Genomic DNA, 14246 nt, shown 5'->3' on the forward strand with positions numbered 1-14246 from the left:
AAAATCCAACATTCATATATTTTTTGTTTCAAAATTTGAACTGCTGGGGACAAGATTTTAATTCAAGTTTCCACATCAGATTTATCTAAATTGCATACTGTACAATGATAGGCTATAAACTAGTTGTGATGTCACAAATTTCATGTTTGCAGATACACATCTTAAACTGAGATTTAAGATAAGTCAGTCAGTAAAACTCACATGTCTAAATGGTGAACCATCATATAAACCATCATAAAGAGACATTGCTTTTAAAATAACTTGATAGTGGTTACTGAACATACATACATACATTTTGCATCCTTCACTATTTCTTTGCAATTAAGCCCCTAAAAGACAACAAAATCAACAAAATTATACTTTTCCAGACAAATGTAGCCAAAATTCAACATCAGGTCTAGCTTTCCACTTCTAAAACACTAAATCAGGCTCACCAGGAAAGGTGAAAAGCCATACATAGTACAGTGCAATGCTCAATAGTACGTCCAGCTATGTGTGTATTAGGGCGGACAGGATGTATGTGCTATCAATACCTTTATTCTTGATTGCATCCAAAAAGGTCACATCATTTATTTTTTGTGAGATTTCAGAGTTTGACATACTGCAATGTCCATATGCATTCATTTCAGTTTTTACATTTTGTTTGAATATTGTATTGCTTATTTTCTCTGATGTGGTTGAATGTCAACATCAGATCTTTTACTCACTGCATGTAGCCTTACTTGTGAAAATGATAAAATAGCAGTATTGCATGCAGAGTGGTTATAATGTGGATTATCCAGAGTGTTAACAGTTTATACATGTTTGTTTGCAACCCAGTCTCACATGTTTTTGGTTGGGTTTTTTTTTTTGGCCTATTCTTTTCTTTTGGCCTGCATCCATGTTATGGAACTGTAAAGTTTGTGTAAAACAAAAAACGAAACAAAAAACAACAACAAAAAAGCTGATATTCCTTTTATTTTCTGTGGAAAATATAATCATTTAAGACAATTTCAGCTTTAAAATTCTAAAATTTGTGTTATTTTATGTAATTGGTGATGTTCCTTCAATTAAAGAACAACAGATTTTAGAGTGCTTCATTAATCACCTCTCTGGTGGGGAAGGAGCCTAAGCTGGTGCGAGAGGTTGAGAAGTTCAGGCTAGATATAGTCTGCCTCACCTCGACGCACAGCAAGGGCTCTGGAACCAGTCTCCTCGAGAGGGGTTGGACTCTCGTCCACTCTGGAATTGCCACTGGTGAGAGGCGCCGGGCAGGGGTGGCAATACTTATTGCCCCCCGGCTTGGTGCCTGTATGTTGGAGTTTACCCCGGTAGACGAGAGGGTAGCCTCCCTCCGCCTTCGGGTGGGGGGACGGATCCTGACTGTTGTTTGTGCCTATGGTCCAAACAGCAGCTCAGAGTATCTAGCCTTTTTGGACTCCTTGGAGGGGGTGCTGGAAAACACTCCCCCTGGGGATTCTCTCGTTCTGCTGGGGGACTTCAACGCCCATGTTGGTAGCGAGAGTGAGACCTGGAAGGGTGTGATTGGGAGGAACGCCCCCCCCGATCTGAACCCGAGCGGTGTTCTGTTATTGGACTTCTGTGCTCGTCACAGATTGTCCATAACGAACACCATGTTCAAGCATAAGGGTGTCCATATGTGCACTTGGCACCAGGACACCCTAGGCCGCAGTTCGATGATTGACTTTGTAGTCGTGTCGTCGGACTTGCGGCCGCATGTCTTGGACACTCGGGTCAACTGATCACCACCTGGTGGTGAGTTGGCTCCGATGGTGGGGGAGGATGCCGGTCAGACCTGGCAGGCCCAAACGTATTGTGAGGGTCTGCTGGGAACGTCTGGCAGAGTCTCCTGTCAGAGAGAGTTTCAACTCCCACCTCCGGGAGAGCTTCGACCACGTACTGGGGGAGGCGGGGGACATTGAGTCCGAGTGGGCCATGTTCCGTGCCTCCATTGTTGAGGCGGCTGACCGGAGCTGTGGCCGCAAGGTAGTCGTTGCCTGTCGAGGCGGCAATCCCCGAATCCGCTGGTGGACACTGGTGGTGAGGGATGCCGTCAAGCTGAAGAAAGAGTCATATAGAGCCTTTTTGGCCTGCCTGTAGGACTCCGGAGGCAGCAGACAGGTACCGGCAGACCAAGCGGAGCGCAGCTAGGGCGGTCGCTGAGGCAAAAACCCGGACATGGAAGGAGTTCGGTGAGGCCATGGAAAAAGACTTCCGGACGGCTTCGAAGAGATTCTGGACCACCATCCGGCGTCTTAGGAGGGGGAAGCAGTGCGCCGTCAATACTTTGTACGGTGTGGACGGTGCGCTGCTGACCTCGACTCGGGACGTTGTGGATCGGTGGAAGGAATACTTCGAAGACCTCCTCAATCCCACCGACACGCCTTCAGGTAAGGAAGCAGGGCCGGGGGACTCGGGTGTGGGCTCTCCTATCTCTGGGGTGGAGGTCACCGAGGTGGTTAAAAAGCTCCTCGGTGGGAGGGCCCCAGGGGTGGATGAGATCCGCCCCGAGTTCCTCAAGGCCCTGGATGTTGTGGGGCTGTGTGTGCAACATCGCGTGGACATCGGGGGCAGTGCCTCTGGATTGGCAGACTGGGGTGGTGGTCCCTCTTTTTAAGAAGGGGGACCAGAGGGTGTGTTCCAATTACAGGGGAATCACACTCCTCAGCCTCCCTGGTAAGGTCTATTCGGGGGTGCTGGAGAGGAGGGTCCATCGGATAGTCGAACCTCCGATTCAGGAGGAGCAGTGTGGTTTTCGTCCAGGCTGTGGAACAGTGGACCAGCTCTATACCCTCTACAGGATCCTTGAGGGTGCATGGGAGTTTGCCCAACCAGTCCACATGTGTTTTGTGGACTTGGAGAAGGTATTCGACCGTGTCCCTCGGGGAATCCTGTGGGGGGTTCTCCGGGAATACGGGGTATTGGACCCCCTGATAAGGGCCGTCCGTTCCCTTTATGACCAGTGTCAGAGCTTGGTCCGCATTGCCGGCAATAAGTCGGCCTTGTTTCCAGTGAGGGTTGGACTCCGCCAGGGCTGCCCTTTGTCACCGATCCTGTTCATAATTTTTATGGACAGGATTTCAAGGCGCAGCCAGGGTGTTGAGGGGGTCCGGTTTGGTTACCTCAGGATTGGGTCACTGCTTTTTGCGGATGATGTGGTCCTGTTGGCTTCATCAGACCATGACCTCCAACTCTCACTGGATCGGTTCGCAGCCGAGTGTGAAGCGGCCGGGATGAGAATCAGCACCTCCAAATCCGAGGCCATGGTCCTCAACCTGAAAAGGGTGGAGTGCACTCTCCAGGTCGGGGATGAGATCCTGCCCTAAGTGGAGGAGTTCAAGTACCTCGGGGTCTTGTTCACGAGTGAGGGAAGGATGGAGCGTGAGATCGACAGGCGAATCGGTGCGGCGTCTGCAGTAATGTGGACAGTCGATCTTCGTTCCTACCCTCACCTATAGTCATGAGCTTTGGGTAGCGACCGAAAGAACAAGATCGCAGGTACAAGCAGCCTAAATGAGCTTCCTCCATAGGGTGGCTGGGCTCTCCCTTAGAGATAGGGTGAGAAGCTCAGTTATCCGGAGGGAGCTCGGAGTAGACCCGCTGCTCCTCCGCGTTGAGAGGAGCCAGATGAGGTGGCTCAGGCATCGGACGCCTCCCTGGTGAGGTGTTCAGGGCACGTCCCACCGGTAGGAAGACCCAGGACACGCTGGAGAGACTATGTCTCTCGGCTGGCCTGGGAACGCCTCGGGATCCCCCGGGAAGAGCTGGACGAAGTGGCTGGGGAGAGGGAAGTCTGGGCTTCCCTGCTTAGGCTGCTGCCCCCGCGACCCGACCCCAGATAAGCGGAAGAGGACGAGACGAGACGAGTATTTTCCTCACTGTCATTGTGTTCAGGAATTCTTTTAAAGATTTAAAGTTTTCTTTAAAGGTACTTTAACATGTCTTAACACAAAAACACGAAATTTTAATTATTTTTCTTTAGATTCTTAGAAATAATTGGATTTTTTGGTCAGTTTGTAATAGTTAAAGGCTATGGAAGAGCATTGTGTTGTGGGCAGATGTTGTCTTCTGTTTTGCATTGTCTGCTGTCAGTGGGCTTCATTCCATTTAAAATTGGAGGTTGGCTGCAACCTGAATCTGAACACCATTATCTCTGTTAAGAAAAAGCATTTTATAGCTTGTGATTAATAGAAAAAGAAAACACCCGCACACAGTCTTCACTTGCTCAGTAACTTTAATAAATACAATAAAAAACATCTTAGAATACAAAAAGCAGGGCGCACAGTGACCAATCATTGCGAAAATGTCACTGTAAATGTGAAGTGTTTCATTCAATTTTGTATTTCCATAGACAATGATTCAAACAACATGCCACTATGTGGTTTCAGTGATAGCAGGTCCTATGAAAACTACCATAGCAAAGAGAGAGGGCCTGCAAATATCTTCCCAATAACTGACAAACTAAACATCATTAGGGCAGCTGTGGCTCAGGAGGTAGGGAGGGTCGTCCACTAATTGGAAGACTGGCGGTTTGATTTCCAGCTCCTCCAGTCCTCATGTCGAGGTGTCCTTAGGCACATTACTGAATCCCAGCACATTACTGAATCCCAGACCCAAATTGCTCCTAATGTCTGCGTCAACAGTGTATAAATGTGTGTGAATGGTCGATTCCTCCTGATGAGCAGGTTGGTACCCTGCGTGGCAGCCGCTGCCATCAGTGTATGAATATGTGTGTGAATGGGTGAATGTGGCATGTGGTGTAAAAGCCCTTTTGAGTGGTTGAAGGACTAGAAAAGTTATATAAGTACAGTCCATTTCTTACTAGAAATGCTATCAAACTTTTATCAGGCAAAACTACTCAAAAGTACTGCATTTTCCATTGAAAATGAATGGCAGCCTTTTGTTTGTTTTTTTTTGAAATTCATGTGAAATGGATGCAGGTCAACAGAAAAGAATAATCCCAAAACAAAACAAAAATGTAGCTCACAATTTTGGAGCCATTATTTGAAACCAATACATTTGCACTGTGGACCAACAGGTATTACACATTTTGATGTGAGACAGGATTGTTATTTGTGTGTATGTGTGTGTGTGTGTGTGTGTGTGTGTGTTGCTGTGTTTTTGCCTCACATTAACGTCTTTTTTGTCTGCTGACAGGTCAACAATGCCACAGCCAGAGTAATGACCAATAAAAAGGTGACGAACCCTTACGCAAACGGTAATACTTCAGCTTTATTTCTATCTCTTCTAAGCAGCTTTGTGTCCTCTAATTACTGCTTTCCTTTCATTGCTCATACTCTCATGTCTTCTTCTCTACTCATTAATTTCTTCTGCCCTATCTGACACAGGCTTCACCTTCTACTGGACTCTATGGGTAATACTCACTTCCAATCACAAACATGCAACTGAATTTGCATGTACATAGCCAGCCAATCATGACGCCACTACCAATTCTGTGTATTCCCCGAGTACTTAAGGCAGCACCTTGCTGCACTTCCCAACCTTCTCACTTCAGCAACGGCAAATCTGCTCGATCCTGCCCATCATGCCCTGGCTTCATCACCACTGCTAACAGACATTTCCTCTTCTCTTCCCTCTTCGGTTGGGACCCTGCATTACGCGGCCAATGCCCTGCTTTTACCGCCAAGGACATCCACCACAACAGTGGGACCATTTTCAGCTGTGTGATGTCTTGCCCTGCTGCAACGAGAGTAACCTGGAACTCAAGATAGATTTCTGTGTCAGTGAAGAGTCCATCCAGAGTCCTGCCACCACCACCGCCGGACACTGCCCAACACCGCCCCACATCTCAGCTGAGACTGTCCCAGCAGCTTCACAGATAGACAACGATGTCATCCTCTTGTCTGTCTCTGCAACATTGGCAAATTTAAGGAATCCACCTTTGATTTCAGTTTGCCATGATTTGTGGAGGTTATGGCCTTGGCCCATGCCTCCTCAGCCCAAACGGTTTAGTTGGCCACAATCTGGCTCAACCAGCCTTTGTTTTGCATCCTTTCTCAGACATTTGGCAGTGTGTTGAAGCGTCCAGGAAGGAGCCACTAAAAAACCATGGCAGTTCATGCTGAGATGAAACAAGCTGGCAGACCCCTGCAGAAGCCCTGCACCTAAGAGAATCTGCAGCACTGAAATTACTGGCAGCAGAGCATCACATTGGCTCTGGCTCCCCTAGATATGCTGGTAGAGTTTACTGCCCCCCCCCCCCTCACCCCCACCCACAGGACTTTTAAGATTCATGTATTCATGTTGCTGTGTTGAAAATGTTAATGTTAATAAAACAAATTACATTTTCAAGCAAAGAGCAAAATCCTCCTCTCTCCCTTCCTCTACCTCTTTGGCCTTCCATGACACTGGGAGGATAGTAACCCAGCCTGCATCATTCAGCCGGTCACAGAGGCTGCATAATGCAGAAAGCAGTCCCGGCCTTCCTCTGGCAGCAAAGTTGACAGGGGGCAGCTGCAGGCTGTGCTTGCCAAAAAAAAGCTCACTGCTGAATTCATTCATGAGTGCTATGATGATGCAATGTTGTGAGAAAGAAACACATCCCACCCAACATAGCGGCACACAGAGGCAGATCTGTCTGTTGCTTCACTTGCTAGTCATCTGTCGGACAACACTGAGGCAGTGACCAGTATTATATCCCCACTGGGGATTAATGCCATACACCCACACATTGACTGGGGAGAGCACACTATATGTTTGCGCAGAGTCAGAACTGTCTTCCATTGTTTGCCACACTTCTACCCTTAATGGGACGGGCATACACAGCTCACCTATTGGGTTAATGATAGTGTGGCCTGTAGCATTACTTCATCTGTGGAGAGTAATGTCCCAGGCACACACACTAACCGAGGAGAGGCCACCTAACATCTGCTGAGCTTCCCTCCAGTTATTTCCATGGGAAATATGGAGGGGAACAGATACCCTAACACAACATCAAACGCTGTATTGGAGGCATGGACCACACTGTTGGATACTAGCCCCCATGGACTGATCTTCCATTTATGGAAGGTAAGGCAGGAGGGATGGCCAAACCTGAGTACCACAGCTTTCTAGCTGCCACCCCTCAACTGGCTGTCCATCTTCTGCCACAGTTTTATGAGGAAGTGTGTCACAGCTGTGCGTTAATGGTTTATTCACTCCAGTTCTATTGTGTCCCTCTTCCATTTGGGGCATTAATGAGATACCCTCCCAAAAGGAGTAAGATTCTCTCCTCAAGGAGATTCAGGATCTGTCACCAAAACAGTCTTGGTCTTGTTCTCACTCATGACAGATAGGGGGGCTTTTACTTTGCATACTTCTTGATTCCAAGAAAACATTAAGTTCAAACACAGTTTGGATCTCATCCTGAACCAGTTCATCACTCAACAGATGTTTCGCATGCCGACCATTAGGGGATTGCTGGAACTGGCTCAACCAATCAAGGATGCATACAGCTAAGGAGATTGCTTCATACCTTTCCTCCTATTTGCCTCATTCCTTCCCTGCTGGAGAGTGTGAAACAAGACAGGCTATTGGTCATCATGATAGCCCTGTACCACCGTTCGGCACCATGGTATGCAGAGATGACCCAGATGTTGGCCGCCTAGCCCTGGTCCATTCCCTAATGTTGGTGGCTCTGTCCCAGGAGGCAGTCTTGATAGGTGCGCTGCTCACATTGGGCCAACCTCTCCAGGTCGGGCTCCTAAGGGGGACAGGCTGATGTGGGCCGGACTGTCCGCACAGGTGGTGCAGACACCACACATTATACACCTGCATTATTTCATGCTTCAAGATGACTCAGGGAATGAGGTGTGCAGGGTGACTGTTGTATGACCTGTAACCCATGAGAGGTTAGGCCGTGGTTTAACCCCGTTCATGTCCATGTTAACTTGGCTGGGTACTTCTCTGTAGAGTAGTAGGAGGGCCACAGCAACTCTCTTATCAGTCTGATCACACAGGTTACCAACAAGTCACAGCAGGGCTCTCTACTGTACCCACAGAGTTCAGTAGAGTGTGGAGCCTGTGTGAGATGGAATGATGGTTACAATATTGTAACCCTAGTTCTATAAGCTCAGGTGGAGCCCTGTCCCTGTGGACCCTGGTTTTGAGATGGGAAGTACAGTGAGGGGCTGCCTTATATACTGGGAACACACGGAATCAGTAGGCGCATCAGTAGTGGCCGGCTATGTACATGCAACTTCCAGTGCTCGATTGCAAACGTGATTGGAGGAGAGTATTACTCATAGAGTCCATTAGAGGTCTCCACCTGTCCTTATGAAACTAAGGTTATAATACTGTCACCTTTGTTTGAGCCAGCATCAAGTTTTCATGCCCATCATTTCATTTCACTGCCAGTATTAGATCAGGCTGCACTATAAAGCAACACAACTTCTGATTATATTAATTACAAGTTGTTCTTTTTAAAGGCAAAGACGCATAATCAGAAACATATCATCATTGTGAGTCCACTAATTGAGCTTACAGTATGAGTAGAAAGGAAACCAAAAGCTGCCAAGTGGCAGATTCAGCAGAGTAAACTGTTCAAACAGAGCTCATTATGGAATCATAATTTGTCAAAGAGGGGTTGATTTGATTTGATATATCATGCAAATAGCAATGTCTTACTTGGCAGACAGAGGTCTTGAAAGGGTAAAATGTCAAACAAAGTGTGGAAGAGAAAGGAATATTGGAAATGGAGAAGGGGATTTAAAGCAGGAGGACGACGACAAAAATTTGGTTGATGGACGAGAGAGAGTAAATGATAAATGTAAAGTGCTAACAACAAAGAGCTAGAAGTTATTCATGAGGAAGGAGAGAAGGACCTTTTAGGGTGCGTTTCTCTTTTGCAAATGTTGATTCATGTAAATTGAATAACATAGGGGTAGTTGAAGGGCAAGAGGGAGAGAATGACGGAGTAAATGACGTTGAAAAAGTAAAAAAGGGAATGGGGGGGGTAGGGGTGGATGAACAAGGAAGGGAAATAAATGGCCAGACATGTCAGCACCTCTGTTACATACACACTTTCATCCTGAGGGTGTAGAGTAAGAAAAAATGAGCCCTGAAGGGTTTTCCATTCATCACTGTCATCAGCCCCCACAAATAGACAAAAACACACGTACTCCACCCAACTTGTCTGTCTCTCGCTCTCCAAGTTCTTTCCAGTCCTCTTGATTGTCTTCAGTGGTGGTTGAGCAGACTATTCCCATGAACCAAAATATAAGTCAAAATCATAATAAAAATAAGTAGACACCCAAAGTATAATCCCTCTGTTTCAAAAACATTTAAAGGTTTACTGAAAACTGCAAATGAAGAGTCAATTTATAATATCTTTGCATTCACAACACAATTGCGATTTTGTCTCCAATAAGGAACCAAATCCTCTTTAGATATAAAAAAATAACAATAGTACCTGTTGTGTCTCACTTTCTGACTAAACTCTCAACTTCCCACAGTCCTTGTTTGTTCACAAAACAGCTTTTTGCTATAATTGGTCACTGTGGCATGTGACCTATGTTGTCATCAGGTTATCAAAACCAGAGCAAATGCTCTCCTCTTTCTTTTTTTCTCTCTCTCTCTGGGAGCAGCAGGAATGACTTCTCTCTTTTTTCCAATGCTGCTGCAGGAACTGTTCTGCTCTCTGTTCTCACATGTAGCCTGCTCACAGCTGACATGACACACAAAACTCTACAGAACAAGCAGCGACATGAGAGCCTGCTTAGGATTCAGCAACCAAGATGAGTTATCATTGAGCTGACAACTCTGACAACACTGAACAGCGGTGTCTTCAGTAACCTGGACCCTCCTACCTGCACGACTGGAGCACCAACTACCCAGCAAAGCTGGCATCATGCAGTGCTTGAGCCAAACTCTTCTCAGCCTGACTCACCCATAGATTTTCCACCTAAGAAGCAGTACTCCACAAAGCATCTCTCTTCCCCCATGGACTTGGTAACATACTGGACATAGTATAGAACAACATATGGCTAAACAAGACTGTTTAACTTAATCAATATACATGTATCGATTTGGTTTAATGTTGTTCATTGAGCTTTATTGTTGTGATGCCCTTTTCCTAGTCAGGTTATTGAACCGCCACACAGCTCAGATGATATATGTCCAGCAACTAGGCCTTGCATATAACTACCTCTTCCTAACCTGGCACCTTATCCTACACAAATTGGCCTTTAACCTAAACACACATCTACACACTCTTGTTCTGACCTAACACCATTGTTGGGCAAGTTACTTTCAAAATGCAATATACTATATACTACTAGCTACTTTTATTTTACGGTAGCTATTTACTTTACACCATTACTTTCTATGTAGAGTAATACATTGTATGTATGTTTGCATTACTTTCACCAAAATAACCACAGAAGTACTGTAGGGGTAGCCTCACTACGGCGCACCCCAAAATGTTGGGACCTCACTACGAGGTTATTAATAAGAGTTAATAATTATCCTAAATAATTATTCATTATTAATAAGAAATAAAGAATGATCAATTCTAGTTATTAATTTGGTTATTGTTCAGGAAAGTGGGAACAATAACCAAACTGTTAAATTAGCCTCAATCAATAATGAAAATTAGAAAAAGGAGAAGGAGTAGAGAGAGAAGGAGGCCTTGTACATAGATAAACATGGGCACGGCGTGGAGGTGGTGTACGTTTGTTATCTGATGCTGGATAACAAAGCATCCTTTAACGGCAGCTTTAACAACACTGATCCTGATGGGATAAACACAATATGGCACCACATGTAAAAAGTGTTGGCACAAACATTAAGACTACTCTCTGTCATCAAATAGGGACTTGACAGTCCCAAAACACAAGCTTATGCAGCAGTGATATAAAATGCTAACTAGCATTATAACACACAATTTAGCTCTGCCCAGGCAAATAACCTCTTACGCTTCGTCGATCTACCGGTGTAGATTTGATGCGAACTGTGTGACGTTCAAAGCTGTTACAGAAAAGGTCTGATGCGGTCCTCAAGGGAGCCCTTTCCTTATCCTCGGCTGAACTGGTGCTGATTTCGGCTCCATAGCGCAAAGATCAGCCTTGTCAACAATTCTCGTGGGTATTTGTCGTACACGTGTTCAAACGAGGGGGTCGCCCTACATTTTTTCTGCAGGTAATTTAGAGCGCCGTCTGTGATCATAGGCTCTGTCGGATCTGTTTGAATGATGCGTGCAAAGGAAATGTGGATATTTCCCTCTCAGCCAGCGAGCTGGAAGAAGCTTCTAAAGAAAAGGGAAAAAGGCTAACACGTGCTTTGTTGTCTTCTCTCAGCCATTGTTCGGTTTGGAAGGACAGCTTGTGCCCTACATGATGCACAGACTGTAGGAAGGCAAACAGGGAAAAGAGGGCGAACAAGTCTCGCACGTCTCTTTTGAAGCTTCAGTGACGTTAGCAGCTGGAAGTGACGTCAGGTGTCTCTCAGCCAATGAGGGGCAAGAATCCAAAGGGGTTACCTGGGTTTTGAGTTCAGGGTGATCCTCCCCTACATATGGGAGAGGGGGCCTGAAAAGGTTGAATTTGAGGTTTTGGGTGATTTTCCCCTGGACTGGGGAAGCAAACAGAGTAGCCATGTACTGAGTTCATTTCCACAGTAAAGTCAAGGCCTCACAGTACAAATAGGCATTCTAAAATGGAAGAGGGTAATAGCACCTCACATTTACTCCAGTTCATTTTAAATCCAGTGGAGGGTGATATGGTATAGCCTAATGATGGTGAACAGTGTGAGAGCCCATCTTATCCTTTTGTTTGGCTTTTCCTATTATGTGGAAAAGCGGCACTCAGGCAGTAACCTAAGCCTAAGCTAAATACAGTGGGCCTTATGCAAGAACATTTTCATATTCTTATCTTCAATTTCTCTTACTTTTGTCATGAGGAGGACCTGTATGCAGTGGCATGCACAGACTTTTTGAAGGGCAGGGGCTGTTCCCAAGAACAGTATATTAGTGTAATTGACACCCTCAAAATACCATAAGGTCAGGTGTTTGGCAAGTTGTGGAGAAGCTCCATTCATGAAAATGGCAGTGAAGACGAAGAAGAATTTTATGAGCTCTGAGATTGAGGTCCTGTCCTCAGAAATGGATAAACAGAAACACATATTATTATATGTGCCAGTGGTAGAATTAAAGGTCCAAAGAATTAAAGCTCCCCTTAATAAGACATGAGTTCACATGAAAGCATTATGTGTGAATTTTTGGGCCGTATTGTATCGTACAGTGATGTTTGGCTTTGATACCCATGTGGAACTTTTAATGTGTTCATGAATTGATTATAATATATACGATATCAGTCCTCTCTCAGTCAGTTGGAGAATGGCACATTGGTTGTACGTGACTGGTACGTTTGTACCTAATAACAGAAAATTGGTGAATGTGGCAAGTTCTCAGCAGTCTCTCATACACGTAATCTAAGAACAAATCTGTGCATAAAAGTCTTTCTTGCAGGACACCCATTGTCATTTTGGCATTTTAAGTCGATTGGAAAAGCTCTTATAACAGCTGTAGACTACAGCTTAATGTAACAGGTGCAGTGTAGGCTCACTGTGTAACAGGTGCAGTGCAGGCTCTTTTGCCTTCATTGCTGACATAAAATTTTAGAACAAAATAGAATAATTAATTCTCGATGTGGAGAGTTCCCACATCTTCACATTATCTTACACACATAGATTGCACTTGACTATATATCTTTTTTTTATTATATACTTGTCCTTATCTTTGAATCAACTTAATCAATTGGTTATCTTCTCTGTTTTCCAGGCCTTGCTATTATATATAATTGTGGATAAAATATAATTGTGGATGCATTTGGTCGACCACAGCTGTTAAAAGAGCGTCTTCTGTGTTGTCCTCCTCGCTACTGGGACTGAAGATCGTCGCAACCATTTAATGTCACTACCCAGACTACATTGCAACATAAACAACAATGGCAACCTACGCGTGATTTATATCATATTTATATAGTTGATGACAACATTTAATAAGACGTTAATAATTCAAGTTTATAATATTATATTGTATATTGTTATACTATGATATTGGCTATTGGTTACAAAGAACATGGTTCTATAATCAATAAGGTAAAAATCGATTCTTGTATATGAAAGGTGGTCCGTCGGAAAGAAATGAAAACTGCCTGGCAGAGGGATTGGTATGCTTCCAAGGATCATACAGCCTGTAGCATTGCATGAAAGACAGAATTAATGCACTTGATTTAGATATAGTCCCACTTCGTTTAGGGTTGTCTAAGGTTGGCTATAGTGTACAGTTGAAGTCACCCTCTAATATTAACAGATGTGAAGTAAGGTCTGGAAGTTTCCCTATGAGATGAGAGAAAACTGAGGGTTATCCCAGTTAGGGCTGTAGAGATTGACAAGTGCCACTACGTTACCATACACCTTTCCTGATACTATAATGAATCGCCCCTTGTCATCTGGAGTCATATTGATTGGTGTGAAAGGAACACCCTTCCTAATTAGTATTGCAGCCCCCCTAGATCAGTCCCTATAGTCTGAGTGAAATGTCTGCCCTATCCAGTTTTTCCTCAACTTAGTATGTTGATCACTTTTGAGATTCGTCTCTTGGAGATATATGATGTCCGAACCTAATGTTTTCAGGCGTGTGAAGACCCTGTTGCGCTTAGTAGGATGTTGGATCCCCTTAATATTCCAACTAATGAATCTTATTGGTCTTCGACCATGAGTATTTGTCATTGTCTTGATATATTGTGTTGGACTAGTTCAAATAAAGTGTTTGTCCCCACCATGCTAAGACGTGTTAAGGAGAGTATACAAACATGTGTGTGTTCCTCATTAGAAAAAAGCATACAACCAAAAATAAGAAAATGGCCTTGAAACCCTGTGCTATGGGTTACCACTAAACTATCCACGTAGATCCCCAGAACCTCTCCTTCAAAACAGATATAGCACTTGAGTATTATGGAAGAAAAGAAAAAAAGACACTAATATAGTAAAATAAAGTAAATAAACAGAATGAGAGAATAACATAAATAAATAAATCAGTTGCATATAAATGTCCAGGTAACAGCAATTGTAGCAAGCTGTTAGTAACAAATGCCACAAAAATAGATGTACAAAATAGTATTAAAATAAAATTGTATAATGTCTGTATACTCAGATGCTTAGACATACCTCTCTCCTCCACACGCACACACGCGCACACACATGCACACACACTGAAGACCGAGTCTCGCAGAGCGGGGTTCAGCAAT

The 14246-nt window shown here is 44.5% G+C and overlaps 1 protein-coding gene across 2 annotated transcripts in view; it reads left to right on the forward strand.

Annotated features, from left to right (window-relative positions):
- Positions 1-14246, forward strand: part of rbfox3a (RNA binding fox-1 homolog 3a) — a 259104-nt gene that overhangs the window by 212866 nt on the left and 31992 nt on the right. For both annotated transcript variants that reach the window (XM_053341235.1, XM_053341234.1), the window contains exon 6: positions 5158-5218. In XM_053341235.1, coding sequence (XP_053197210.1) covers positions 5158-5218 — 61 coding nt within the window. The remainder of the gene's footprint in view (positions 1-5157; positions 5219-14246) is intronic.

Source organism: Scomber japonicus, chromosome 20 (assembly GCF_027409825.1).
Source record: "Scomber japonicus isolate fScoJap1 chromosome 20, fScoJap1.pri, whole genome shotgun sequence".
Classification (NCBI taxonomy): Eukaryota; Metazoa; Chordata; class Actinopteri; order Scombriformes; family Scombridae; genus Scomber; species Scomber japonicus.